This window comes from Hyperoodon ampullatus (assembly GCF_949752795.1).
Source record: "Hyperoodon ampullatus genome assembly, chromosome: 6".
NCBI lineage: Eukaryota > Metazoa > Chordata > Mammalia > Artiodactyla > Ziphiidae > Hyperoodon > Hyperoodon ampullatus.
The window spans coordinates 39098932-39125697 of NC_136919.1; the positions used below are offsets into that span (position 1 = coordinate 39098932).

General features: G+C 38.4%; 1 protein-coding gene across 2 annotated transcripts in view; it reads left to right on the forward strand.

Moving 5' to 3' along the window:
• SLC35D2 (solute carrier family 35 member D2) overlaps positions 1 to 23191 on the forward strand; it is a gene marked incomplete at its 5' end in the record, with an annotated part of 52407 nt that extends 29216 nt beyond the window's left edge. Inside the window, 8 exons of one of the 2 annotated variants that reach the window (XM_079706341.1) lie at positions 313 to 384; positions 1582 to 1650; positions 6035 to 6137; positions 7433 to 7525; positions 13106 to 13173; positions 20676 to 20754; positions 21727 to 21809; positions 22536 to 23191. In XM_079706341.1, coding sequence (XP_079562467.1) covers positions 313 to 384; positions 1582 to 1650; positions 6035 to 6137; positions 7433 to 7525; positions 13106 to 13173; positions 20676 to 20754; positions 21727 to 21809; positions 22536 to 22638 — 670 coding nt within the window. In that variant the 3' untranslated portion in view covers positions 22639 to 23191. The remainder of the gene's footprint in view (positions 1 to 312; positions 385 to 1581; positions 1651 to 6034; positions 6138 to 7432; positions 7526 to 13105; positions 13174 to 20675; positions 20755 to 21726; positions 21810 to 22535) is intronic. The other variant, XM_079706342.1, reaches the window with a different exon arrangement.
• Positions 23192 to 26766: the final 3575 nt, after the last annotated feature.

The following is a 26766-nucleotide window of genomic DNA, read 5'->3' on the forward strand; positions in this document are numbered from 1 at the left end:
GACTGTCCATACATAGTCCCAACTTGATTTGTCAGAGGCTGTATTGGTTCACATTGCATATAATCTTTTAGCACAAACTTTGTAGTAGTTGGATAGTATGATGTTTTGAATTTTTAGTAAGTAAAAGTGGCGTGAAATTATTAAATCTTCATTTCTTTTTATTATTTAATATGATTTATTAGTAACATATGTGATAATTAAGGTTAATTCCTTATATTTAATTTGGAAAATTAATGGGCTTAATTAAAAATGTAAGGCATTAAAAAAATACTTGGTGTCTGATGATATTATACTTGAATCTTTTCCTGACAGCTTGCCGATGTTCACCGTGCTCAGGAAATTTACCATTCCACTTACTTTACTCCTGGAAACCATCATACTCGGGTGATTTTTGTTTTTCTTCTTTTCCTCTGGTGTCCTTTCCCCACACCCCACATTATTTTTACCTAGCAAATTCTCAACATCTAGTCATCTTTTCAAATAGTTGATTTGAAGTGCTAGTAGCAACAACTTAAGGGCAAATGGTTTGTTCACTTAAAAGCAGTCTCCTATTTCCATGATTCCCTAAGAATGTAATGAGTGTTTTTTAAAAACAATTATAATTTTACACTAGATAAATAAAATGTGTGTGTGGTCAAAAATTATTAAAAAAAAAAAAGACAAAGAACCCCAAAACAGATGTAAATCTGTTTCCTGAGCCAGATGGAATATACACTGATTTTGGGATGTAGAGGAAAAGTTGTCCACGTATATAGTATAGAATAGGAGTGCAGAAAATCAGGGAAATTCATTCTGATGCAGTAATTATGATGTAACATCAGAATAAATAAATTTTTATAATGTTGGTTTAAAAATTTCTCATAAAGATACTCAGGCTGACATCTAAAAAGGTGATTCTTGATTTTGCTGTGCAGATTATTTAAGGATGAAATTTGGATGATGGCCCACTGTTTTAAGTTTTACTATTGAATTTTATCTTAATCTTTGGATGCTTGATAAAAGTATATACCAACTAGACCCACCAGCAGGAGCTCTTCTGCATTTCGTCCCAGCGTCTTTCTAGTGAGAACAGAGAAATACATCTGTAATTAGATTAAGACAACTACTTAAGAAATAAAGTAAATTTGGTCTGATTTCCTAAGCCATTTAAGTTACCTTTAGTACTCTTTTTACATAAAGCATTGTCCATTAGATATTAGCTATAAAACTGTTAACAATGTCTGTTTGCAGTTTATTTATTTATTTATTTATTTATTTTTTGCGGTACGCGGGCCTCTCACTGTTGTGGCCTCTCCCGTTGCAGAGCACAGGCTCCGGACGCACAGGCTTAGTGGCCATGGCTCACAGGCCTAGCCGCTCTGCGGCATGTGGGATCTTCCCAGACCCGGGCACGAACCCGTGTCCCCTGCATCGGCAGGCGGATTCTCAACCACTGCGCCACCAGGGAAGCCCTGCAGTTTATTTTAAAAATATAATCTATAGTTTTTCCTCTCCTCCTCCTTTCCTTATCTATCTATCTATCCATCCATCTATCCATCTGTCTGCCTACCTATCCATCCATCTGCTATTTATTTATTACAGGAAACAGTATTCCTTGAACATCATTGTCAGTGTCTTTGCCATCATTCTTGGAGCTTTCATAGCAGCTGGGTAAGACTTTGGACTATTTCTGCTCAATAACTCCTTTGTGTCTTTGACAATAGGCCTGGCCCCCTCCTCATTTTTCATTTTCCATCTGGCTGCAGTTGAATTGAGCAGCCAAGAGACAAATCTGTTGACGTTAGTGGAATCCCCATGTGTTCCTGTGAAAGTCAAACTGGGTTCCAAGTTGGCCAGAACATTTCTGAGAAATATATAGAGTGAGCATTATAAGGTATTAATACATCTTTTCTTCATAAAAAGGAGCAAACTGTATACTTTTATTACTGAATGTTTGTCTTCAATATAAAAATTTTACAAAGAATTTTGAAAAGTTCTTAGGCATTTGACTAAGAAGAATAACAGATTTATAAAGCCGTTGTAAGCTGATTTGTTTTATCATCCTGTGATGCCTTATTGGTCAATATTTCCAAGGGTGGAATACGCTCATTAAATGTTTGGGACATGAGCCAATACCAGTGCATGACTACTATCTTATTCATTAATATACCTGACCAGAAATAGGACTCCAAGTTTGCATTTGAAAGCAGGCACTCGGACTCCTTTTATAGCGTAGTGGTTAAAGCATGTGTGCAGTTACCTTCCTTGGTTTGAAACTTAACTTCTGTCAGCTATTTCTTAGCCTCTCTGTGCCTCAGTTTCCTCATTTATAAGGTATAAATGATACATTTGGCCCTGTGTGTCCAAGGCTTCTGCATCTGTGGATTCAACCAACCATGGATCAAAAATATTTTTTTTTAATTCCAGAAGATTCCCTAAAGGAAAACTTGGATTTGCTGTGCACTGGCAACTATTTACGTAGCATTTACATTGTATTAGGTGTTATAAGTAATCTAGAGATGATTTAAAGTATATGGGAGGATGTATGTAGGTTATATGCAGACGCTGCACATTATTTTATATAAGGGTCTTGAGCATCCGTAGATTTGGGTACCTGCATGTGGAGGGCGTGGGGGTGTGGCGTACTGGAACCAGTCCCCCGTGCATATGGAGGGACGACTGTAATAGAAAAGAAAAACCTATGTGAATGAAAGGAAGAAAGAAAAAGTTGGAGGGATTTCAGTTAAACTAGTTTCATTAACTCATTTAGAAACAAGAGTTCTGGATCATTAATTGCAAATTAAATAAGGTGTGGGCTACAGAGCCAGGATGTCTAGAACCTTATTCTAGTCTCCTCACTTACTGGCTATATAACCAAGAACAAGCTATTTAGCCTCTGTGCCCCAGTTATTTTGACTATGAAATGCAGATTAGAATATCATCCACCTAATAGCATCACTATGAGAATTAAATGAGATAATAATAAACCAAGATGTACACTAGTTCGTGGCCAAATTCAACAAAAACATGTTGAAGCATTTACTATATGCCAGGCATCATTCTATGTGCTGAGGAATCCAGCAGTTAACAAGACCGAGAACAATCCTTGCCTTCATGGAGCTTTCATTCAGGTTGGTGGAAACAGATAATAAGCAAAAGAAATTGATTAAAAATATAGCATGCCAGCTGGTGATAGATATTAGCAATAATAATGATGTTTATTATTGTTATAAATGTATTTAGTCCCTTGCCTAGACCAGGGTTTATTATTTGCATTTTTATCTGTAACTTCCTCTTCTCCAATTCTAGCTGTGGCTGAGCTCAGCCCCCTTAAAGCTGGCCTGTTTGGTTTCAGTGCTGTGTTTCATGCCTGATATGGTGCTGGTACAGACATTAAGCAGCCACACTTAGAGCCTGTTTTGGTCATGAAGACTTTTGTTCAAACAAAACATATGCGTGAAGTAGCTAAAAAAGGGAGGTGCTCTGTTGAAAGTGCCTTCCTCCCACAGGGCTGAGGTCTCCCCTGGGCCTCCTCTCTCTTCTAGGTTTCTTGGAGCTCAGTTTGAAAACCACTAACTTAGAGCCAGTTGAAGACTTTTACAAAAATTGGTTTATAAAAATGTAAGTCTTTGATGAGGAATGGAACTTCAGACTCTGTGTGTATGAAAGCACATCTCCAGAAGCAGTTAGTAGGAATTCAGCTCATAGGTGATACTCTAGTGAGCTGAAAGGGTAAATAGTGTTCCCCAAAACATCTAACTTTTACCCAAGAGCCAGCTTGGAATAGTAATTCTCGGCTTTCCCCTTCCTCAGCACCCACACAATGGATAATATCCCTGTGGGTAACAAGCACAGTTCTTAGCTGCAGCCCAGCTGTAACCGCACCCTTCTCTGCTCTCACTCAAATTAACTCATCAAATGCAGGTAACAGATGAGCCAGTTTAGGCAGCTGTAACAAATAGCCCCTACATCGTGGTTGTTTAACATACCAGATATATTCTGCTCACACTCCAGATACATACTAACATCAGTGAATGCTGTGGGAGCGCTCTGCCCATTGTAGCTACTTAGGGACCCAGGGTGATGGAACCTCTGCCTTAAAGGGGGTTTCCTTGCTCATCCAGAAGAGAAGAAGGCATGTGGGGAACTGTCTGCTGGCTCTCCAAGCTTTTCCCCAGAAGTGATGTGTTACTTCTTCTTACATTGTATTTGCCAAAGCAAGTCACATGACCAGCAAAAGTTGAAATATAATGTCTGTGAACAGCCAGCCCTAAATGACAATCACATGGCTTAACCATGAATCTGCTCCCATTTATAACACAAGTAAATTCTTATCAAACTTCTGTGCTTTCACTACTGACCTAAACAAATGATGTTGGGAATTCCTGGCCCCCTCAAGTAGGAGACCTGAAAACTCCAAGAATTCCCCTTAGGCTCTCTGAGGAAGTGAGTAACACTTCCTTTCCATTCCTCTGGAATCCTCACTTTTTTGCTCATTCATCTCTTTGCCATCTTAGGGAATGGCAGACTCTTCTTAACACTGAGCTGAATGTGGGTAGGAAAGATCTGGAAAACCCTTATTTTCAGAGGTTCTATTGTGATTGAGCCAGATAATTATGATTTATGATGATCTAAAATTAATTTATATTCTCACATATATTTGTAGGTAAATAATGCCAGTGGAAGCCTCAAGCAAAATCTGGTTTAATTTGCATTCAGATTTTGATGCAGTTTTTGCCTATTTCCTTCTTTTTGGTTAGAAATAATCTTATTTTGATACTGAAGGGGATAAGGATATGCCACTCCAATATATGCCACTTTGGCATAAGCATTATTTTGAGTTGAAGGCAATTTAGAATCAACAGATGTGGGAAGAGTTCTCTGCCCTCCCTTTTCTGCCTAAAAGTAGACCATAAGTTTGCCTTTGTGAAGGTGTCCCTTGGTCCTGTACTTGAAATAGAAAAGCAGTTCTTATCACCAGAGACAGAGAGTAAGCATCAAGATGAATCTGCATAAACAAACCTTATTAAAATAACCCTTATCTTCCACTAGTTTCCCCTATATATTTCCTAGTCCCTTTCCCACAATTTATTTGTTCCTTAACACCCAAACCCTCTTTTTTGTTAAAATGGTATCTAAGCCCCAGAGTCTGACCACTTCTTTGATTTTCATTTCTTTTCTGTGAACTCCTGTGCATGTAAAATATTTAAAACAGTTTGTATATTTTTCCCTGTTATTCTGTCTGTTGTCAGTTAAATTCGCAGGCCCCCAGAAACTGACCCAAAGAGGGTAAAGGAAACCTTCTTGACAATATATACTTAAGAATTTGGACATAGGTGTGGTACTGTTTGCAAGGTCAAGTGCAGGTGAACGCATCACATCTGGGATTAGCTGTTGTTCACTCTCTCCTCCCTTTGCCATATTCCCCCCGAACATTTTTATACTAGTGTTATTTATTTAAAATGGAAATTGAAGAGAAGATGCTTCAAAGAATGGGAAGAAAGGAGCCTTAGAGGAGTTGCAGAGAAGGAATGGATCCCTGCCTTGCCTTTTTGATGGGCAGGATAGTGGGGGTGCTAGTGGATGACGTGACTGTTTGGGGACCAGATGGAGGTGTCAGTTCCTCATTTGACCCCTTTACCCTGTCACTGCTCAGCTGTCCCCAGAGGGCTGTACTCTGGGGAAGGCCCTATTTACTACAATAAGAAAAGCCACAGGTGGGTTGAACAAATCACTCCTCTTAGAAAAGCAGGGCTCATGCCGATTTATCAGTTAGCAAAAGAATGGCTTTGCAGTCAAAGGAAGATGGTTAATGTCCCTCTGGTTTTAAGCGGTTGTGATTAAGTTTAAGCCTCCGGAAGGCCTGGTTTTGTTTTTGTCTGGGGACAGGGCAGAAGAATTAACCATTCATCCCCATACAGGGGGAAAATATGCCAGAGAAAAGGTAGTTACTAGCATCACAAATGGATTTGATTAGGAAAGATGAAACAGAGAGTGTCTGAGGCCAAGTTGTGAGTTTCTGAATAATCATACTCCTCTGTGTTCTCCCTCCCAGTTCTGACCTTGCTTTTAACTTGGAAGGCTATATTTTTGTATTCCTGAATGATATCTTCACAGCAGCGAATGGTGTTTATACCAAACAGAAAATGGACCCAAAGGTACCAGATCTTCACTCCTTTAGCTTTTAGGCTTTGTCATCTGGCCACTGAAATTACATGAAAAAATGAACTTGTAAAGCTGACATGTAATTTAATTTATATGTTATGATCTACAGATGACTAATTTCTTTTTAATTATCTTGTCTGCATAGGTTCTTGTTACTCCTTGTCTTGCCAAGTTTGGGTGCAAATTAAGTAGGAAGGGAAAAATGGGCACTATTTTAGATGCAAAGTCAGGATACTATATAGAAAGGGGATTGTTTTGAAAGGCAAATTAAAATTAGAAGAAGATTTTTTTACCATCATCATCAGTGACCAATGTGAAGTCAGGAGTATTCTGAAAGCAGCTGTAGTTTGAGAGTCTGGAGATGTGGGTTACAGATACAAGTTTTGCTGCTGACTGGTTATTGTGACCTGGAACCTTCACTTCTCCAAACCTCAGTTTCCTCATCTGTGGAATGAGATGATTGGAATGGATAATTTATAAGGTCCTGTCACGGGCGGGTGGGCAGATGAGCTTTCCTTCGGTGTGGCTGCCCTCAGGTCAGAGCTCCCAGCCCTCACCCCCACCCCAGCTGTGCAGGAAGCTCTGGAGGATGGGCCAAGCATATGTTTCTTTGTTCCAAGTTCTTTGTGTTGAGTGAGGGTGTTCTCTCTGATGGACAGGCTTATTCCTATGAGCTGTTTTTTTATCTGCGCTGTATTTTTCTGCACTACCATTTGTTTTTTAATGGTGGCAGTTTTACAAAACTGGTTTTGCTGTCTTTTGAGAATCACAGTATGTCACCCTGTATGGAAAGTGGTGGATGTAGCCTCTAAAGAAAATTAAATTTATGCAAGATTAGAAAACAAGATACCTGGTGTTTTAACCCTGCTGTTCCTTAATAAAAAGAGCAGATGTTTTTAAGGGGTTCTGTTTATATTAATATTGTTAATGCTGTTTACTTTGTTCCAGATTTCCCATTTTGAATAACATGCTTTTAAAAAAAGAACAATTAGAATGTTAGAGATGGATGGAACCTCGGAGTCCATCCATCTCCATCCATTTTATCTGTCATTTTTTGGATAAAACAAATTTTTTTTTGGAAATCACAGTACACTTGAAATGAAGCATTTTACATCAGAAATTTGCTGAAAATATTCCAATACAGAGCTGGTCAGAATGCATGTTCTAACTCTGCATAAGTACATGGTTGTATAATTAGCTTCAGGGGAAAAAAAATAAAATAAATGGCTCCAGGAAATCTGATGCTTCATATTTCTAAAATTGAGTGGAGTTTTCTTGGTTTTTGCAGGAGTTAGGGAAATATGGAGTGCTTTTCTACAATGCCTGCTTCATGATTATCCCAACTCTTATCATTAGTGTCTCTACTGGAGACCTTCGACAGGTGAGCTGATGACAGTCATTCATTCTTACTTAGCAGTGTTTAAAATTTTAATATTTAACCTGTGGTACTTACTGAAATAAAAAGTGTATAAAGGTAACTAGGATTTCGGAAAGCAAGATGTTTGGTACCCCCAGTAATACCTTTGGCACTTTCCTTTTTTTGGCATTTATCTTTAGAACTGTGGGGAGTAGCAGGAAGTAGTCCAAAAAACTCTGGTCTTGAAGCTTTTTGCAAAACAACAACAAAAATCTGAGTTTGAGTCTCACTTTCCCCTTTGTTGGCATGGGGATCCTGGGAAAGCTAGTTAACTTTGAAGGGGATTTTGATAGTTTAAAAAATGGATTTACCTATTTATTACCCTTGTTATGGACATTTGGAAAAATACACACAAAATAGAGAGAATAATTTAATGAACTCTCATGTACCTATCACACAGCTTCAACACTTTTTGGCATTTCACCATTCTTATTTCATCTATCCTCACCTGCTCTCACTTTTTTCCCCCCGGAATATTTTAAAGTAAATCCCAGACATCATGGCATTTGCTTCTAAATATTCCAGGATCTACGTCTGAATTTTGAGAAGGTTTTGTTCTTTTGGTATTTGCCCTGTTCACCTTATCTACTGTACACCTGTCAGAGACAAATAAAATGATAAATTAGTATAAGGATGGGAGGCCCAGTTGGGGGGTGGGTATCTCTTAGGAAGAGTGAATGTTCACCCCATAACATCCGCATGGCTACTTTGAAATGTGCGGGCTCAGAAAGTTGCCAGACAAACCACTTTAAGTTCATGTGAGAAACAATGTGTGCTGGGCAAAATCCTGGTCTAGTGTGGCCTCTGGCCTCTCCCACAGACGTCCCCCTCCACACCATGGGCTGGTCATTAACCTTCATGAACCCTGTTGTTGTTGCTGGGCCGGGGGTGGGGTTCACAGTCCCCCACCTTTGCCCCCACCCCAGCGGCAGACGTTGACGGCATTTCTGTGTTTAACAGTCAGCATGGTTGTGTGGTGCACACAGGTTGAGCCTCAATCCCATGTGTCACGTTTTAGGGGTTTGAATGACTTTAGAAGGTTTCAGATTCCGGGGACTCCTGGGGTGAATGTCAGGGCTTGTTGTTCTTTCTCAGAACTATACTTTCTCCCTTGTACAGTTCCTTTCTCAGAACAAGAGAAAGGTTGACCGGCTTAGCAGCAATGTCCCCAGGGGTAAACATCCATTGCCATATGTTTATATTGAAAACTACCAAGAAACCCCAGTTTTGATTAAAGGGGTCTCAGTGTGTGAACCTGGGCCTCACTGTTAGTTCAGAATACTGGAAGTTAAGGTAAGCACCCCATATACCTCTAGCAATGATGAACAGGGCAGAATATCTAAAAAACACGTTATTTATTTTTCAGCTACCATCAATTAAACCAATTTAGTGTCAGCAGCATTACATAAGCAAGGTGAAATTATGAGCCCTCAATGTCCTACCGGCTTGTCTCTTTTCATTATCATAAAAATGAGTTTTTCTTTTGAGTCTCTGGAGTTTATCTGTTCTGAGGTTCTGGTACTTTATAGCCTTTCAGATATATATTTATTTCTAGAAATAGAAATCTAGAAACTTCTAGGCACTCTTAGAACACCTGATTGAAACTAAAAGCACATTTCCCTATGGGAACAGTGTTATAAATGGCATAGTGACCAGAAACTGAATTTAGGTACCTTTTGAAAATAGACTACGTGTATTATGTTAATAATTTATAACAGCATTTCAATAGGAATATGTATTTCCACATTTAAATCATTGACTTACAAACTTATAGCATGGTGCTTTCAGAAGTTGCCACCTGCTTGTAATGATTACCATGCAGAATTATTATACTTTCTCAAGTAATAGTAAAAATAGCTAATAATTATTGAGGAATTATTCTATCAGACATTGTTTGAAGGATTCTACATGAACTGTCTCGTTGCATTCCCACAGTAGCTTGAGGAGAAGGTACTATTATTATCCCCATTTTATAGACAAGGAATCTAGGGCACAGTGTTTAAAAAACTTTCCAAGGACAGTTAGTGATAGATCCAGGAGGCTGTCTGGCTCTAGAAACACATCATCTACTGTAATCTCAATTTAAAAAAAAATAATTTATTTTTGGCTGCATTGGGTCTTCGTTGCTGCGCACAGGCTTTCTCTAGTTGCAGTGAGTGGGGGCTATTCTTCCTTGCAGTGTGCAGGCTTCTCATTGCTGTGGCTTCTCTTGTTGCAGAGCACTGGCTTTTGGCTCATGGGCTTCAGTAGCTGTGGTACGCAGGCTTCAGTAGTTGTGGCTTACAGGCTGCAGAGCACAGGCTCAGTAGTTGTGGTGCACGGGCTTAGTTGCTCCGCGGCATGTGGGATCTTCCCGGACCAGGGCTTGAACCCGTGTCCCCTGCACTGGCAGGCAGATTCCCAACCACTGCACCACCAGGGAAGCCCCTCAATTTTTAAATTTGTATCAGTATACGAAAAGTGTTTGTTTCTTTCCTTCACATATGATAAAAACTATAACCTATCACTTATAGCTTAGAAAGTATAAGAGGCCTAACATTTACCTTAACTTATTCGATCCTGGTGTTCTAGGAGAATATTATACTCCTATTCTGGCTTTCGATGCTGGAATATCTCAGTATTTACCCATCTAGCCTCTTCTATTTGATCAGTCTCTTAAGATTTCAAACAGAAGTTACTATAGTTACCTTAGAGCCCCAGCAATGATAACTGTTCACTGAAATTCCAGATGGATCAGAGCTAAATATATAGATTTAATTTTAAAGTTTATAAGAAAAATTATAATCAGAAAAAAATATTTTTTTTCTGTAAGAGACTGTAAGAAAAGGCCTTCTATAAGATGACAAAGATACGAAAGTCATAAAGTTAAAAATTTGGCTCTAATTTAAAATTATTATATGATAAGAGATGCCAAAAGAGATAACACTGTAATCAGTAATTTAAAAAACTCTGTAGGAAAAAATAGTAAGATTTTCACTACTAATGTTGTTTTGCTCTGTGTTCATTGAATCACTATGAATTTCTTCCAGTTGGCCACTTTTAACCATGGCTGAATCCATTTTAGACTGTGAACCAAATACAAAAAAGTAGTGAACTTACATAATTAGGTGTGTTAGTCTGCAATATAAAATTGCATTTTATTTGCCAAGTTTGGTTTGATTGTATTGAAAGTTAATTGAGGAATTCGAGTGAAAGGTTAACTTCTCTTGTTAATGGAGTACTTTGATGAGTCATTTTTCCCGGTTGACTGTAGGGGGTCAGAGACTGTGTTAAGACTCGTGTGTGTGACTCACTGTACTGGGGGTTCACTCTTGGACCTTGGACTTACACAGTCAGCGACTTAACTCAGTCAGCAGATCTGGTAATAGCACCTTGATTCTATCTGTGATTGACAAAGTCAATAATGCCAGCTCCTCTTGTTAACAAATTAGGCCGCTGGAAAATAGTGGGTGAACTTTCTTTAGTTATTTGAATCATTGCAATAAGTTCAAGGTGCATTTAGTGTGTTGCAGTTGATGAATAGGGATAAATAATAGGACTTTTTTCTGATTAAAAAACACATTAATGAAAAATGAAAAAGATTCACACTGCAACATATTTTCATAACAATAGTGAGTCTAAATGAGAAAGTACTTAATATTGTTACTCATCTTTAATTATTTTCTGTGTTTTCAAATAAATGTCATGCCACATGACTTTTTAAAATGCCACCAGCACAGCCTCATCATTATTAAAGAAACAAAATAAAACTAAAATCTATCAAAATTTAGGTTGGCAATGAATCCAAGTATTTTTATGAAAATTACTACATAGCTCTCAGTGGTTTATGTGGTATCAAGAATATATAGTTTTTGTATACTGTTTTCATAAATACTCCCAGTTCTTTGAGTAAATAAGTGTTTTCCTACCTTTGGTTTGAAGTTTGGGGCATATGCTTTTCTCTTATTCACAATCTTATTTAATTTTTCAGACACAGAATGTTTTCCATAAGTTTCTGTTTGGTTTTGATCTTTGACTGTCTCGGTATAAACTGTCCTGGATGTTTTATGACCCTTTGATCAGCTTGGGGCTTGCCAGTAAGACAGATTTATATTTATTATATTTTTTATTTCACAAGTAAGTGTTAAAAAGAAAAGTTTTATTATGAAAACTTTCAAACCTTTTCAGAAGGAAAGAGAATAGTATAACAAATCCCATGTACCCATCAACCAGGTTTGGCAGTTATCAACATTTAATGTGTATTTTTTCATAAGAGGTGGTCAAAGTGTTACTAATGAAACAGTGACAGTAAAGTGTAACGAGGTTGTACTAATCAGAGAAGAGAATTCCATTTTAATTGGTTTAAAAATTTGAATGATAAACTTAAGAAAGATTTAAATAGTTTTAAATCTACAAAGTTACTAAAACTTGGCTAACAAAGTATTGCTTAATAGAAAGTGAATAGAACTTATATTTAATCATGTTATTCAGCATGTACTTACATGTAGTCTTGAGTCACCATAAAGTCATTTTTGGATGCAGGCAAGGGACAAATCATGAATAAAATACTCCTTTTTATTGTTACCTGTCTTTTCAAAAGGGTTAATTTTATTTTCTCACCTAAGAGCAGAAGCTGTCTTAAACTTCTCTGTCTACCAGCTCCTCCACCCCAATTACTTGATTGCTTTGTAAATAGCAAACAATAGTTTATTTGTTCATGATACTCCCTAAGCATTTGCAAATTCTTTTTTTTTTTTTTGGCTGCTCTTAGTTCCCCAACCAGGGATGGAACCGGGCCCTGGAAGTGAAAGCTCCGTGTCCTAACCACTGGACCGCCAGGGAATTCCCTTTTTTTTTTCCTCTTGTGCAAATTCTTGAAAACAGTTTATGAACTTTAAGTTTTCTTAGTCTTGCCAACATTATTAAATTTATAATAAACTTTCTTTTAATATTATTTATTAAAAACACCATGCTGATTTTATGATTACAAATTAGTAAAGATTTAATGATAGCCACAGCAATAATAGCTGTCATTTTGTTCTTGCCACCTGTAAGTTTCTAAACAATTTCATTAAATCCTCACATTGACCTTTTGAGGAAGTTTTTTCTTTTTTTTTTATTTTTTATTTTTATTTATTTATTTATTTATTTTTTTGCGGTACATGGGCCTCTCACTGTTGTGGCCTCTCCCATTGCGGAGCACAGGCTCCAGACGCACAGGCTCAGCAGCCATGGCTCACGGGCCCAGCCGCTCCGCGGCATGTGGGATCTTCCCGGACCGGGGCACGAACCCGTGTCCCCTGCATCGGCAGGCGGACTCTTAACCACTGCGCCACCAGGGAAGCCCTTGAGGAAGTTTTTTTAAAAAAATAATCCCCATTTGTAAAATGAGCCTGAGGTTTCAGGGAGGAAAAATAATTAGCCCAATGTCACACAGCTGGTATTACCCAGGATTTTTGAAACTGTATTTTCTGTTTGTGAAACTGGAATTTGTACTAGAGTGTACACACTGGTAAAACCAATATTATTAATCTAACCATTAGTTTTCTTTCTTTTTGATAATAGGCTACTGAATTCAACCAATGGAAGAATGTTCTATTTATCATACAGTTTCTTCTTTCCTGTTTTTTGGGGTAAGAAGCCATAGATAAGAAGAAGCTTTGGTCTATGGTATCTCTTAACAAGTCAAATCAAAATATATATTCTGTCTACTCTGTCAAAATCCCTTTTTGCTTCTCCAACTTCTACTGAAAAGTAGCACTGAAGAAGAGGAGTGGATTGGGACCCATGCTAAATGTGACCTCCAAAATATGATGTTGCATATTGATTTCTGAAAGTTAGTTTGAAGTAAAATCAGCTGCCCTATCAAATTCAAATGTGTTTTTTGTCTTTGTCACAATGTCCCAAGTTTCCTAAGATTCTCACCTCACATAAATATTTGGAAATAACCGTTTTCTGTAGTGTTGTACCTGTTATATTCAGGGTGTTTTCTGAGGAGAGGCGCCCAGGCCATTATATTGCCCAATAATTTTAGGCTTTTGATCTTAAAATTTTCCTTAGGTATAGCTTCCTGTTGAGTGGCCATGCAGTTTGTCTTTTTATATGTTCCCCAAACTTGAAAAGTCCTTTTCATGAATAGATAATACATACAACTAGTAAATAATCCGAAAGCTGCAAAAGGATGCATAGGGAACATAAGCCACCTTCCCTTCTTCTCTGCCTTGTGGCACTGCAGTTTTCCTCTCCAGAAGCAACTGCTGTTTTGAAGTCTTTGGAGTATCCTTCCTGGACTGGGCTCCATGTATACACAAGCACCTGTGTCTTATCCTATAAGAAAGGGTCTTTGAATGACTGTCTTGGAATTATTTGTCAAAAGATTTTTCCTGTGAAGAAAGATGAATTCCCCCTTATTTTTTAACATTACTAGTACTGTAATTTTCATTGTGTGTAAATGAACTAAGACAATTCCTGAGTCTTTGATCAACACTCTTCAATTCTTAAACTTGATCTTAGTTGCAGTTAACGTAATCACATCAGTAAAAATATTTATGTATATCCTCAAGTTCAGTAATTCTCTCTTTAGCTGTGTCTGATTTAATGTTTAACCTGTTTTTTGGAGGTTTTTTTTAAATTTATTTTTTATTGAGGTATAGCTGATGTATATTATTATGTGTTTCAGGTATACCACATAACGATTCACAGTTTTTAAAGGTTATATTCCATTTAGAGTTATTATAAAATATTGGTTATATTCCCTGTGTTGTACTGTATATCCTTGTACCTTACTTATTTTATACATAATACTTTGTACCTCTTAATCCCCTACCCTATCTTGCCCCTCCCTGCTGGAGTTTTTGATTTTAACAATTTTATACTTTATTTGTAAAAGTTCCACAGTTTGTTTTCAAACTTATCTGTTCATTCTTAACATTCTTTTGTTGGTCATCTTTGAGACTGTACCTTTTATTTCTTTAAATATTACACACATAACTATTCTGTATTCTGCATCTGATGATTCTAATATCTGCAGTTCTTGAGAATCTAAATATGTAGTTGGTTGACTAAATATGTAGTTTGTGAGTGTCATTATGGTTTGCTTTCTTGTGTATTTGGTGACCTGTGATTTGTGAGCATATTATTTCATCTTAATCAGTCCTGTGGACTGAAAATAGGAACTTGAGAAACTTTCCTGCAGGGACAAATTGTTTTTAGTCTAGTTGGTAGCCAGGTGTGCCCCTGACTTGGACCACTCTGGCCTTTTTGAGGGTCTGGCCTCAGTGGGCTAGTGTCCCTTCTCACTTGGGGTTTGACCCAGGGCTCAGTTTACAGACAGTGCTGTTTTGCAATGGCCTCTGCCCTGAAGCACCCTGATCCTGTACCTATTGTCTGCTGCTCTGATGCCTGCCTGGCTCAAATCCCCTTATCACTCTGTACCCAGTTTCTCCCTTTTCCAAAGGGGGGATATTAGGCAAGCTCTTGTGCCTCTTTCAAAACCAACAGTCTCTCAAATAATGTGTTCTTTCAGGCATTGGTTGTTTGGCAATGGGTGAGTACTAAGTGCTCTCAGTACTTAGGCAGCCATTGTTGGATGCCTAAGTGTAGTAGGATATTTGTAGTTTTCCCAGTTGTTGACTGAGAACATATAACTTTGAAAAAAATCTACTAAGCTGTGTTTGTGAGTTACCCTTTGTGAAATCATCCTTTTCCCCCCATTACAATTAAAAAAAAGTCAACCCATATCACACAAACTCAGACCAGCACGTTTCCTTGCCTAAGCCCATGTTCACCTGTGAACAGCAGAGCCAAGTTTTAGTTTTATCTCATGTCATTATAAACTTGATAATATTTTTGTTTTGTTTTGTCTTTTTTTTTTCACTTGCACTTTACTATTTAGCCATTCCATGAAGGAAATCCAGAAGTAAACCCCTTTTTTTTTTTTAATTTAAAGAAATTTTATTTTTGGCTGCGTTGGGTCTTCTTTGCTGTGTGCGGGCTTTCTCTAGTTGTGGTGAGTGGGAGCTACTCTTCATTGTGGTGTGTGGGCTTCTCACTGTGGTAGCTTCTCTTGTTGCAGAGCACGGGCTCTAGGGATGTGGGTTTCAGTAGTTGCAGCACGCAGGCTCTAGAGTGCGCGGGCCTCAGTAGTTGTGGCACGCAGGCTCAGTAGTTGTGGTGCATGGGCTTAGTTGCTCCACAGCATGTGGGATCTTCCTGGACCAGGGCTCGAACCCATGCCCCCTGCATTGGCAGGCGAATTCTTAACTACTGTGCCACCAGGGAAGTCCCAAGAAATAAACCCTTTGACGTCAGCTGTCTGCAGTGAGTGGTGGGGTGGGCAGTGCCTGAGCTGGCACTTCTGGGGCTTCTTTGTCAGAATCTTGACCCTATTTATCTACAACTACATGCCTTTTTTTTCCAATTAATAACGTGCTTCCTAGAAAACAAATACTCTCTTTATAAAAGTTCTTAATCAGTATTTTATCAGTAGTCATTTTGCATGTAAAAATGTCATAAAGGCATAGTAATTAAAAATAAATCAGTAAATGATGAAAACATTAATATTTCAGATTCTGCAACTTTAAGGGTAAAAACTAGGTAGGTCTCAATTTTTTAAGTGGGTCTTTTGAGGATGCTAAAATCATGTCATCATTCTAACAGGTGCCTGTACTCTGGAATCAGATGGCCTAGATTTGAATCCTGCCTTTGCCACTTTTTAGCTCTGGGTCCTTGGATAAGTTATTTACCCTCTCTGAGCCTCAATTTCCTTATCTTTAAAATGGGAACAATGAGGTAATGTAGCTAATTTATAAGGTTATGTGGATTGAATGAGTAAAGAACACTTAGTGTAGACATATAGAAAATGTTCAGTAAGTGTTAACTATTGTTGTTGTTAATATTTCTATTTCGTGAGTCCAGCCTGTTCAGTTTGGCTGTCCTTTTTCACCCCAGACAGATTTGGTTCTGCCTATAGCCCATGACTTCAATAGTTTTTCTTCTGTTATGTCTACTTCATCTTCAACCACCAAGTTTTAATTCTGAAACTGCTCTAGAAGGAAACTTCCATTTTGGCATGGTGCATTTTTCAGAATCCTGCTTTCTTACAGTTTCTCACTCAGAGGACACTATGATCAGGTCACTTGCTTCTTCACAGTAATAGAAACCATTGTAAGCTTCTGAGCATATCCTTGCTTTTCAGAACAACTGGAACTGGCTGTCCCTTCTCTTCGGTTCATGCTCAAGGAGCCTCAGGACTAACATGTGCGCCTTCCAACCCTTGACTCCAGAGAACTCTCTCTCAGCTTCTTTCTTATTTTCACTGCTTTCAAGTTTGCATTTCAAACTTGCTTTCTCTGACCACCAACCCTCTATCCGGAGTTGAAAATATAATTTAAAAATTATAACACTTTAAAACTGTATGTTAAGAAGCCAGTGGAATGGTGAGAAGAGCAGACTTTTCTTCTGAGTTATGGTGAATTATTCAGCTTTAAGAAATGCTATTTGTAATCAAGAGTTTGTAAATAAAGCATATGATGAAGTGAAATTGCATCAGGCAGGTAAACTGGATTGTGGGAGCCATGATAATTTAATGCAGGTAGAGGTAAAATAAGACTGAAATTTAAGTTGACAAACTAGATTTTAAAAAGCTAGCTCTGCTGTTCTTTTTAATCTTGCCGAGAAGTGACAGGTTCTGGTTCATTCACACCAGCATCTGGCACCAGCCCCTAAGCCCTGGAGGCAATTATCCTAATCTGTTTCTGCCCTAGTAGCAGCCTCTTTGATCTCACTGAAGCAGTAATATATTCCTTAATAGAAACACAAATGTATCAATTTTCCCTACTCACAGCATAAAAAAATGTTCTATTCTTTGAACCTTCACTGATCCTGCCAAGATGTAGGGTACAAGACAAAATAGGATTCTGCTGATTGCTTGGGCACAGGAGTGACAGAACCTTCAAAGAGTGCAGATATTTCCACCATTTCCCAACAAACCAAATTGTAGTGTAAAATCGATGCTCCAGGAAAATAGATCATATTTATCCCATGACTTTGGCTTCCCTGGCACACCACTGAGGTCTGGGGTAGGAGCGAGTTTTTACCAGAGATGGGCAAGATGAGATTACTTGAACTCCTTTGAAATCTGAAATAAGAGAGTAATGTGCTTGGGTACAATCGTGGTTGGTGGAAGGAGTGTAAAAGTAGCATTTTATTATTTGAACATTCGTGTTGGATTTCTATGTATGCTTGTACATGGAATGGTAACCAGCAACAAGTTGTAAACAAGGCCATTTGAGTTCTGCTTGTGACTCCCACGAGTGTGCCGTCCAACTTTGGGTTAATCAGTTATTTTTTGTGTTATTTTTCAGAAACAGGAAGAAACCTTTGAGCAAGGGTTCTGGTTCAGGGGTTTTCACATGGGCACCTCCATCCCTTGGGGCCCTATAAGCCAAAACACCAGCTGGCATCTGTTGTCTGAATAAATGTGTATCTTTTGTATGTGCCATTATTTTTCAAATGTACACAGATGATAAGTACGATTTTATAAGTACGTAATGGCAGAAATCTACTGAGCAGTGCTTTTAAATATCTTTACATTTTATTAATTCACAGATGCTAAAATCAAAACTGTCATGTGGAGGTTGACATTTTTGGTGTTAAAAGTGGTTTCCTTTGCACTGAGTTAATGGAGGGTCTTTTAATTCAGAACCTTGGTCTTAGCCAAAGGACTGTGTAGGTACATATTTACATATAGAAATAAATCATGTTTCTTAGAAAAAGTTTTAATACACTCCTTTGATCCTCGTCATTTTATAGTTACCCTCTCTGGAGACACCCAGGTGGTATACTAAGAAGTGCAGCCTTTCTGTCTGCAGAAAGTGGCTGTTCCTGTATCAGATGCCATCTGTCACTTAGGAGGACTGCCGCTAATTCAGACTCCCCTAGGAGGCTGGAGACAGGGACTCCTCCCCTCGCTCAGCCCAGCTGGTGGGTGAGCGTCCTAGTGGCCCACACTCATGCTAGATGGATATTGGCCAAGGTGGCTTCACTAAAATGTGGAATGAAGAAAACATTGCATGATTGAAACCCTGGAGTAGGAAATTTTAAGCAAAAATAGGACATAAAGGACATTCATGACTGTCCTGGGTTTAAGGCTGCACTCCAGTTTAGGAAGCCTGCAGGAAGCTTTTCTGTGTCCTGGAAATTGGGTTGGGCCCCTCCTGGGAGTTGTGATCTCTGTTATTTTATTAGACTCTTAGCTCCTCCAGGGCAGATGCTGTGGGTTATATACTCTTACTACCCAGGCCCAGCAGAGCAGGCACCAAGTAACACCAGGTTGAGTTTTTTAATCTTTTCACTTTATGCATAAGTTGGATTATTTATAGTTCCCTGGGACTCTAAATTAATGTTGAATTTATTAAAATTGTAAAAATTTTTTAAAAACTTAGATTTTCTTAAGCCAATTTATAAATATTCTTGCTCTATTTATAAAGCTAGTAATTTTTATATTAGCATAAGAATATTTACTTTCAATATTCGATTAGTGGTTTGTTAACCCAAGTTTAACTGATTGAAATCTCCTAAATAATTTACTGTAAATCAGTCTTGTTTACAACTTAGTGAATTTTAAAAAATTAAACATTTAAAATGTGATTTACAAATGTAATTTACCTGATTTTTCCAGCAATTCCAAGCCTTAATAAGGCCCTAGAGAAGCTGATGGGCCAGGTTGCTTTACAAGCCTAGCAACTCTTTGAAATCTAATAAACCAAACTTGGCAATGTGGTAAATCAGCTTCTTTTAAACATCTGAATACTGTGTACAGACTTAGATTTTCTTATTCCATTCAAGTGAAAATTGCAAATTTAATATCAATTGCACATTTTAAATACAAGCCACAAAGACCAAGATGTTGGATTCTCTAACTTGCCAAATTATTGTAATTACCTTAATAACAAAGACATACATTATTTTGAAGATTACAGAATTTGTTTGTAATTGAGTTTATTCCTCAACTTAATGTAAAAGCTTGATGTACGTTATCTCTAATATTTTTCTCTATCATCCCTGGTAATGAATATACTCAGGACAAAAACGGTTACTGTGTTTGTGATCTAGATTCTGTTATTAACAATCAGAAGTTTGGTCCTGGACCTGCGACTGGGTGCTAAATTGCCCCAGGGGGAGTCTCCCTAATGCTTAGGGGCTGAGCCCTTTCTTAGAGTACAATTCCCAAGCTCATGCCTTCTAACATGTTATGTTCTCTCAGTATCTTTCCAGTTTCATTCTCAACCAGTTTTTATTGTAACCTCTTTCAACATTTAATCACCTGATTCCAGTGGATGAAATTTTGCACCCCACCTAGGTTACAGCTAATTTTCATTACTACTTGAGTGAAATGAATATATTTCTTTACCTCTGATTGAATTCTTCATTCCTGTGTATATGTATATTTTCTTATCTGGTGTTTGGTCATGATTCTGTAGTCATTTTGTTGACAAGTGTCAATATACTGGTCAGTGTTGAATGCCTGTCAAATTAACTTTAGTAATAAGGTACAGGAGTACCACTGGCATGTGGAATCCATTATTTAAATCTTCTTTGTCCAAAGCTAGCAATCATTCAGCTGATTTTCCCTGCTTACACCAGTGGTTCTCAGAACAGGCTGCACATTAGAATCATCCATAGAGCTTTGATATGGCATATGGCTGGGTCCCCACCTCAAACCAGTTGGAGACCCTCTGCCGGGCATCATGGTGTTAAAAGTGCACCAGGTGATTCTGATACACAGAGAGGATTGAAACCCACTGTTGTAACATCTGTTAAAGGAAAGATTTCAGATCATTTAAAAAATCTCATTGTCCTTATCCCCTTTTTGTGGAAACACTGATGGAAAATGCACAGACAAAGTGAAAAGGACATCTAAGGTAGAAAGTTTGGCTAATGCACGACTGGACCATTTTCCTGAAAATGTCGAATTATTGAGATGTTTTAAGATGTAGGTATTTTTAAATCTTTATGGTGTGTTTTTCTTTTTTATTTGTTTAAAATACATGTGTGGGTCACTTACTGGCTCTTCTTAATCTGCTTATTACCCAGACCAGTAAGGCACACTCAAGTGTTTTCTTCCTTGCCCCAGGTTTCTGTTGATGTACTCCACACTTTTGTGCAGCTATTACAATTCAGCCCTGACGACGGCGGTGGTTGGAGCCATCAAGGTAAGTGGTTGAAGCCTTGAAATGCACAACCAACTTGGGGAATTGACTGTTTGATTTTATTGTTGTTATTACCGTGCTGTAGTAAGAGTGGAGGCTTGTGATATTTTCTGCCTGGGTAATCCCTCCTACGTCTTCTAATCTAATCCACAAAACAGAGGGAAGACTTGCTAATTTAAAAGGAAGGGACAAATTATGACTTAAATTGAGAATGGTGGGAAGGGATGGTCTGGGAAAACCAAGTGAAATAGCTGAAAAAAATTCCAAATTTCTGTGCTAAGATACCTTGTGATCTACAGTTCGGTTTTCTGGGAGAACCTTGCTGACTAAGAAAGAGAATTCTTGTGAAGAACTGTTTTCAGTCTAGATCTATACTCAAATATAAGGTGATTAACTCTGGGATTGGTGTGTATGCTGCGTGTGTGTACATGCATTTGAACACACACTAATGAATAGGAGGGTGGAGGTGTTCTAAATTCTGTTCTGCAGTTGCTTTGTGTTTCTGTTCATGTGAACTCCTACCGTGAGTGAGTGCTTCAACAGTAGACTTCTCTGTTGGCTGCCCAAGGGCCTCTGAGAATACACTGGACAGAGTACTGCTTGTAATTTATCAGATGTCTTAGTTTGTTCAAGTTTAGGACTAATATGATTAAAATTCACTACCCAATGATGGTAAAGAGATGAAATCTGGAAAGCTGATTACAACCCAACTCTTACATCTTTTTCCTATGTATTAACTGGAAGAGGGTATGGATAATGCAGTTTCTGTGGTTATGGTGCTGTAGTTTATTTCATTTTCTTTATAAAGCCATATGTAATGGTTTTTATCCACTTATTCAATATTCCATGAACCCCTACTATATGCGAGTCTCTTTGAAAAGTAACTAAAATATTTAGTTTCAGGTGTCATATATATATGAGTTTTCCCCCTAAAGCCTTTACTTTTAAAATCATTAATCGTCTCTTTTTCTGCAGAACGTATCCGTTGCCTACATTGGAATGTTAGTAGGTGGAGACTACATTTTCTCTGTATTAAACTTTGTAGGGTTAAATATTTGGTAAGTGGGATTTTTAAATGAACTCATTTTAGTAAAATATGAATTTTTAAAAACCTGATTAATACAAGTGAAAGAGCAGGAGGTGTTTTGACTTTACAATTTCTAGGATAAAATTTACTTAAATCATTCAGTTCATCTCTTTTTATGACATACACTTTCATGTGGACCATGGGGACATGTAATGAAAATTCAAAGGGTTGAGATCTAATTTTCTATTTCCTCCTCTCAGAAAAGCCCTTAAGTTGTGTGTCTTCCTTTTGTAAATGGGCCTCACTAAATCTGTGCTCCATTGAAGTGCCATGTGCTAAGGATATTGGGAGGAGTGACTAAGATACTTTTGAAAGGCATTTTGGGGTCTCAGAGATGGGACACCATTTTAGGATAATGTATAGTTTATTCAAGTAATAACCAAGTGCTTATTTTTTCTCCAAGTTTCTCTATTAGACTTGATCTGCTCTTTTTCTGCCCCCAAAGATTTGTAAATAAGAGGGTTAATTCTCATCGATTAATACACAAATTTGAGGAAGTAAAACAGGGGGCTCAATAATTCCCTCCAAGTTAAGCTGACTGCATGGTAAATCACCTATACTTCAATAAAATAAAGAAAAAGAAACAAACAGCCAAGTTATCAAAAAAATTAAGTTGACTGTATTTATAAAGATGTCAGTAACTGTTGGTTGTACCATCTATGGAATTTATTTTCACTCTCTTTTATTCTCCTTTCAGCATGGCAGGGGGCTTGAGATACTCCTTTTTAACTTTAAACAGCCAGTTAAAACCTAAACAACCTGTGGATGAAGAAAACATCCCTCAAGATTTGAAGGGCTAGAACCTGGGGCAGAATTGCAGACTGGCTTGCAGACTGGCTTGCAGACTGGGGGGAACGAGGGAATATTCCCAGCTGTTTTGGTTGTGGCACTCCCCCCTGGTTAAGGCACAACAGGAATGTCTGCAAAATGCAAAGAGAATCTACATCATGTGCTGCATGAGGAGCCATCATCAGCCCTGAGAAATGTATCCGGGCAAAGCCTTACCAGCTGAAAGTGAATCTTCTCAAAATAAACCACTGGTGAAAGGGATTGTTTCCAAGGCACTTGCGTGGACCACACATCTGTGTGCTGTTCCAGGTACTGGGAGTGCTTCAAAGGAGGTAAAAGGCCGATGCTGTGAGGGTGCTTATCAGCACCTTGGCCTTAATTTCAAAGGTCCCAGCCAAAGCAAAGTGCCAGTGGGAACATTTTTTTGGTTTAAACAGACATGTCTTTATTTTAATAAAATCAGCCACTTAACTGCCAGTAGAGTTATTTGTTAGCTTTGATTTGATCTTATATGTTGGTATCTTTTCCCAGTCATCAAAGTAAAATAAAAATAATTTATATGCATACCTCATACTGTGATATTATTGTAGACAGGCAGAAAAACAGTAGGTCATTTATTCAGTCTGCCTTGAAGGGTAATATTCCTTTTAAGGCTCATGTTGGGAAAAATTACAAAATAACTCAATGGAAAAAACAATACTCAGTGTGCCCTGTCAACATTTAAGTTGGTCATATTTCTCTCCTCTTCTCCTTCCAGGTTTGTTCAGGGGCTTTGAAATTCAGATCATATGGACTTTAACCAAGGTACATTTTTTTCCTGGGCTTGCCAGACCCCCCAGACCAGTGGTGTGTGGGAAGGATCCCCGGTTTGGATGAGAGTTATCATCTCCATCAAGAAATGGACTGTCCCTGTCGGGGTCGTGGTGCAGGGTAGGGCCCCAGTCTGGAGGGGGCCAGTCAGGAGCTCTTCTTTCTAGTCTTGTCTTCACTGCTGACCTACCAAGACCTTCACAGGTCATCTTGCCAATGTTGCCTCCATTTTTTAATCTTTAAAATGGAACTATGTCTCCAAATCCCTGCCAGCTCTGACTTTCTAAGTTTATAGAAGCTGAGCCAGATGGACAGGGCAGCAAATGAAGGAATGATTGTGTTGACATGCTTCAATTTACTTTAAAATTAAAAAAAAATTTAATTGTAAAATACACATAACATAAAATTTACCATCCTAACCATTTCTAAGTGTACAGTTCAGTAGTGTTAAGTATATGCACACTGTTGTGTAGCCAACCTCTACAACTTTTTCATGTTGCAAAACTGAAACTCTATACCCATTAAACAATAACTCCCCATTCCTCCCTTTCCCCAGCTCCTGGCAACCACCATTCTACTTTCTTTCTCTATGAATGTGACTACTGTAGGTACCTCATAAAAGTAGAATCACACAATATTTATCTTTCAGTAGCTGGCTTATTTCGCTTAGGATAATATCGTCAAGTTTCATCCATGTTGCAGCATGTGTCCAAATTTCTTGCCTTTTTAAGACTAAATAATATTCCATCATATGGATATACCACATTTTGTTTATCCATTCGTCTGTCAGTGGACATTTGGATTGCTTCTACCTCTTGGCTGTTTGTGTATAATCCTGCTATGAACATGGGTGCACAAATATGTCTTTGAGACCCTGCTTTCAGTTCTTTCGGATAGTTGAAGGAAACTTGTTTCCTCTATACACAGAGCACTTCTGATGCCAAATGAGTGGGATCTTTCCCTCACATTAAGCAATTCTCCAACTCTTTGGACACCAACTAGGGGTCCTACAATTAAATGCAGACTCTACCCGGAGTTAGCACAGACCCCACAGGTTAAGCGCTTAGTTCCCCAAGACTGCTCCCTACTTCAGATGCCAAACCCAAGTCCCAGGTTGTGACTGGTGCTTCGGACCAACTGACCATCAATCTGGGGTCTCCACACCCCCTTCCTCGGGTTTAATAATTTGCTAGAATGGCTCACAGAACTCGGGGAAATGCTTTACTCTCTATTACCAGTTTATTATGAAGCATACAACTCAGGAACAGCCAAAGGGAAGAAATGCATAGGACAAGGTATGTGGGAAATGGTTTGGAGCTTTCACAACTCCTCCAAGTGTGCCCCACTCTCAGCACATCAATGTGTTCATCAACTGGAAGCTCTCCAAACCCCATCATTTGTTTTTCACGATAACACATGAACCACAGCCACACCATTTTATATTCCCACCAACAGTGCACGGGGATTTCAATTTCTCCACATCCTCACCACTTGTTGTTTCCTTTTTTTTTTTTTTTTTGGTAGTAGTAGTAGTAGTAGTAGTAGTAGTAGGTGTGCTAATGGGTATGAAGTGATATCTCATCATAGTTTTGATTTACATTTCACTGATGGTTAGTGATGTTGAGCATCTTCTCATGTGCTTGTTGGCCATTTGTCCATATTCTTTGGAGAAATGTCTATTCAAATCCTTTGCCCATTTTTTTTTTTTTTTGCAGTACGCGGGCCTCTCACCCCTGTGGCCTCTCCCGCCACGGAGCACAGGCTCCGGACGTGCAGGCCCAGCGGCCATGGCTCACAGGCCCAGCCGCTCCGCGGCACGCGGGATCCTCCCAGACCGGGGCACGAACCCGCGTCCCCCGCACCGGCAGGCGGACCCCCAACCACTGCGCCACCAGGGAAGCCCTCCTTTGCCCATTTTTGAATTGGGTTGTTTGTTCTTTTGTTGTTGAGTTGCAGGAGTTCTTTATTTTTTCAGTTTATTTTTAAATTGGGGTATAATTGCTTTACAATGTTGTGTTTCTGTTGTACAGCAAAGTAAATCAGCCATATGTATACATATATCCCCTCTCTTTTGGATTTCCTTCCCATTAGGTCACCACAGAGCACTGAGTAGATTTCCCTGTGCTGTACAGCAGGTTCTCATTAGTTATCTACTTTATACATAGTAGTGTATATATGTCACTCCCAATCTCCCAATTCATCCCACTCCTCCTTTCCCCCCTTGGTATCTATACGTTTATTCTCTACGTCTGTGTCTCTATTTCTGCTTTGCTGATATGTTCATCTGTACCATTTTTCTAGATTTCACATATATGCATTAATATACAATATTTGTTTTTTCTTTCTGACTTATTTCACTCTGTATGACAGTCTCTAGATCCATACACATCTCTACAAATGACCCAATTTCATTTCTTTTTATGGCTGAGTAATATTCCATTGTATATATGTAACATATCTTCTTTATCCATTCATCTGTTGATGGATATTTCAGTTGCTTCCAAGTCCTGGCTGTTGTAAATAGTGCTCCAGTGAACATTGGGATGCATATGTCTTCTTGAATTATGGTTTTCTTAGAGTATATACCCAGTAGGGGGATTGCTGGGTCGTATGGTAGTTCTATTTTTAGTTTTTTAAGGAACCTCCCTACTGTTCTCCATACTGTCTGTATCAATTTACATTCCCACCAACAGTGCAAGAGGGTTCCCTTTTCTCCACACCCTCTCCGGCATTTACTGTTTGTAGATTTTTTGATGATGGCCACTCTGACTGGTATGAGGAGATACCTCATTATAGTTTTGATTTGCATCTCTCTAATAATTAGTGACGTTGAGCATCTTTTCATGTGCCTCTTGGCCAACTGTGTGTCTTCTTTGGTGAAATGTCTATTTAGGTCTTCTGCCCATTTCTTGATTGGGTTGTTTGTTTTTTTCATATTGAGCTGCATGAACTGTTTGTATATTCTGGAGATTAATCCCTTGTCAGTTGCTTCATTTGCAAATATTTTCTCCCATTCTGAGTATTGTCTTTTCCTCTTGTTTATGGTTTCCTTTGCTGTGCGAAAGCTTTTCAGTTTCATTAGGTCCCATTTGTTTATTTTGGTTTTTATTTTCATTACTCTAGTAGGTGGGTCAAAAAAGATCTTGCTGTGATTTGTGTCACTGAGTGTTCTTCCTGTGTTTTCCTCTAAGAGTTTTATATAGTGTCCAGTCTTACATTTAGGTCTCAAATCCATTTTGAGTTTATTTTTGTGTATGGTGTTAGGTAGTGTTCTAATTTCATTCTTTTACATGTAGCTATCCAGTTTTCCCAGCACCACTTATTGAAGA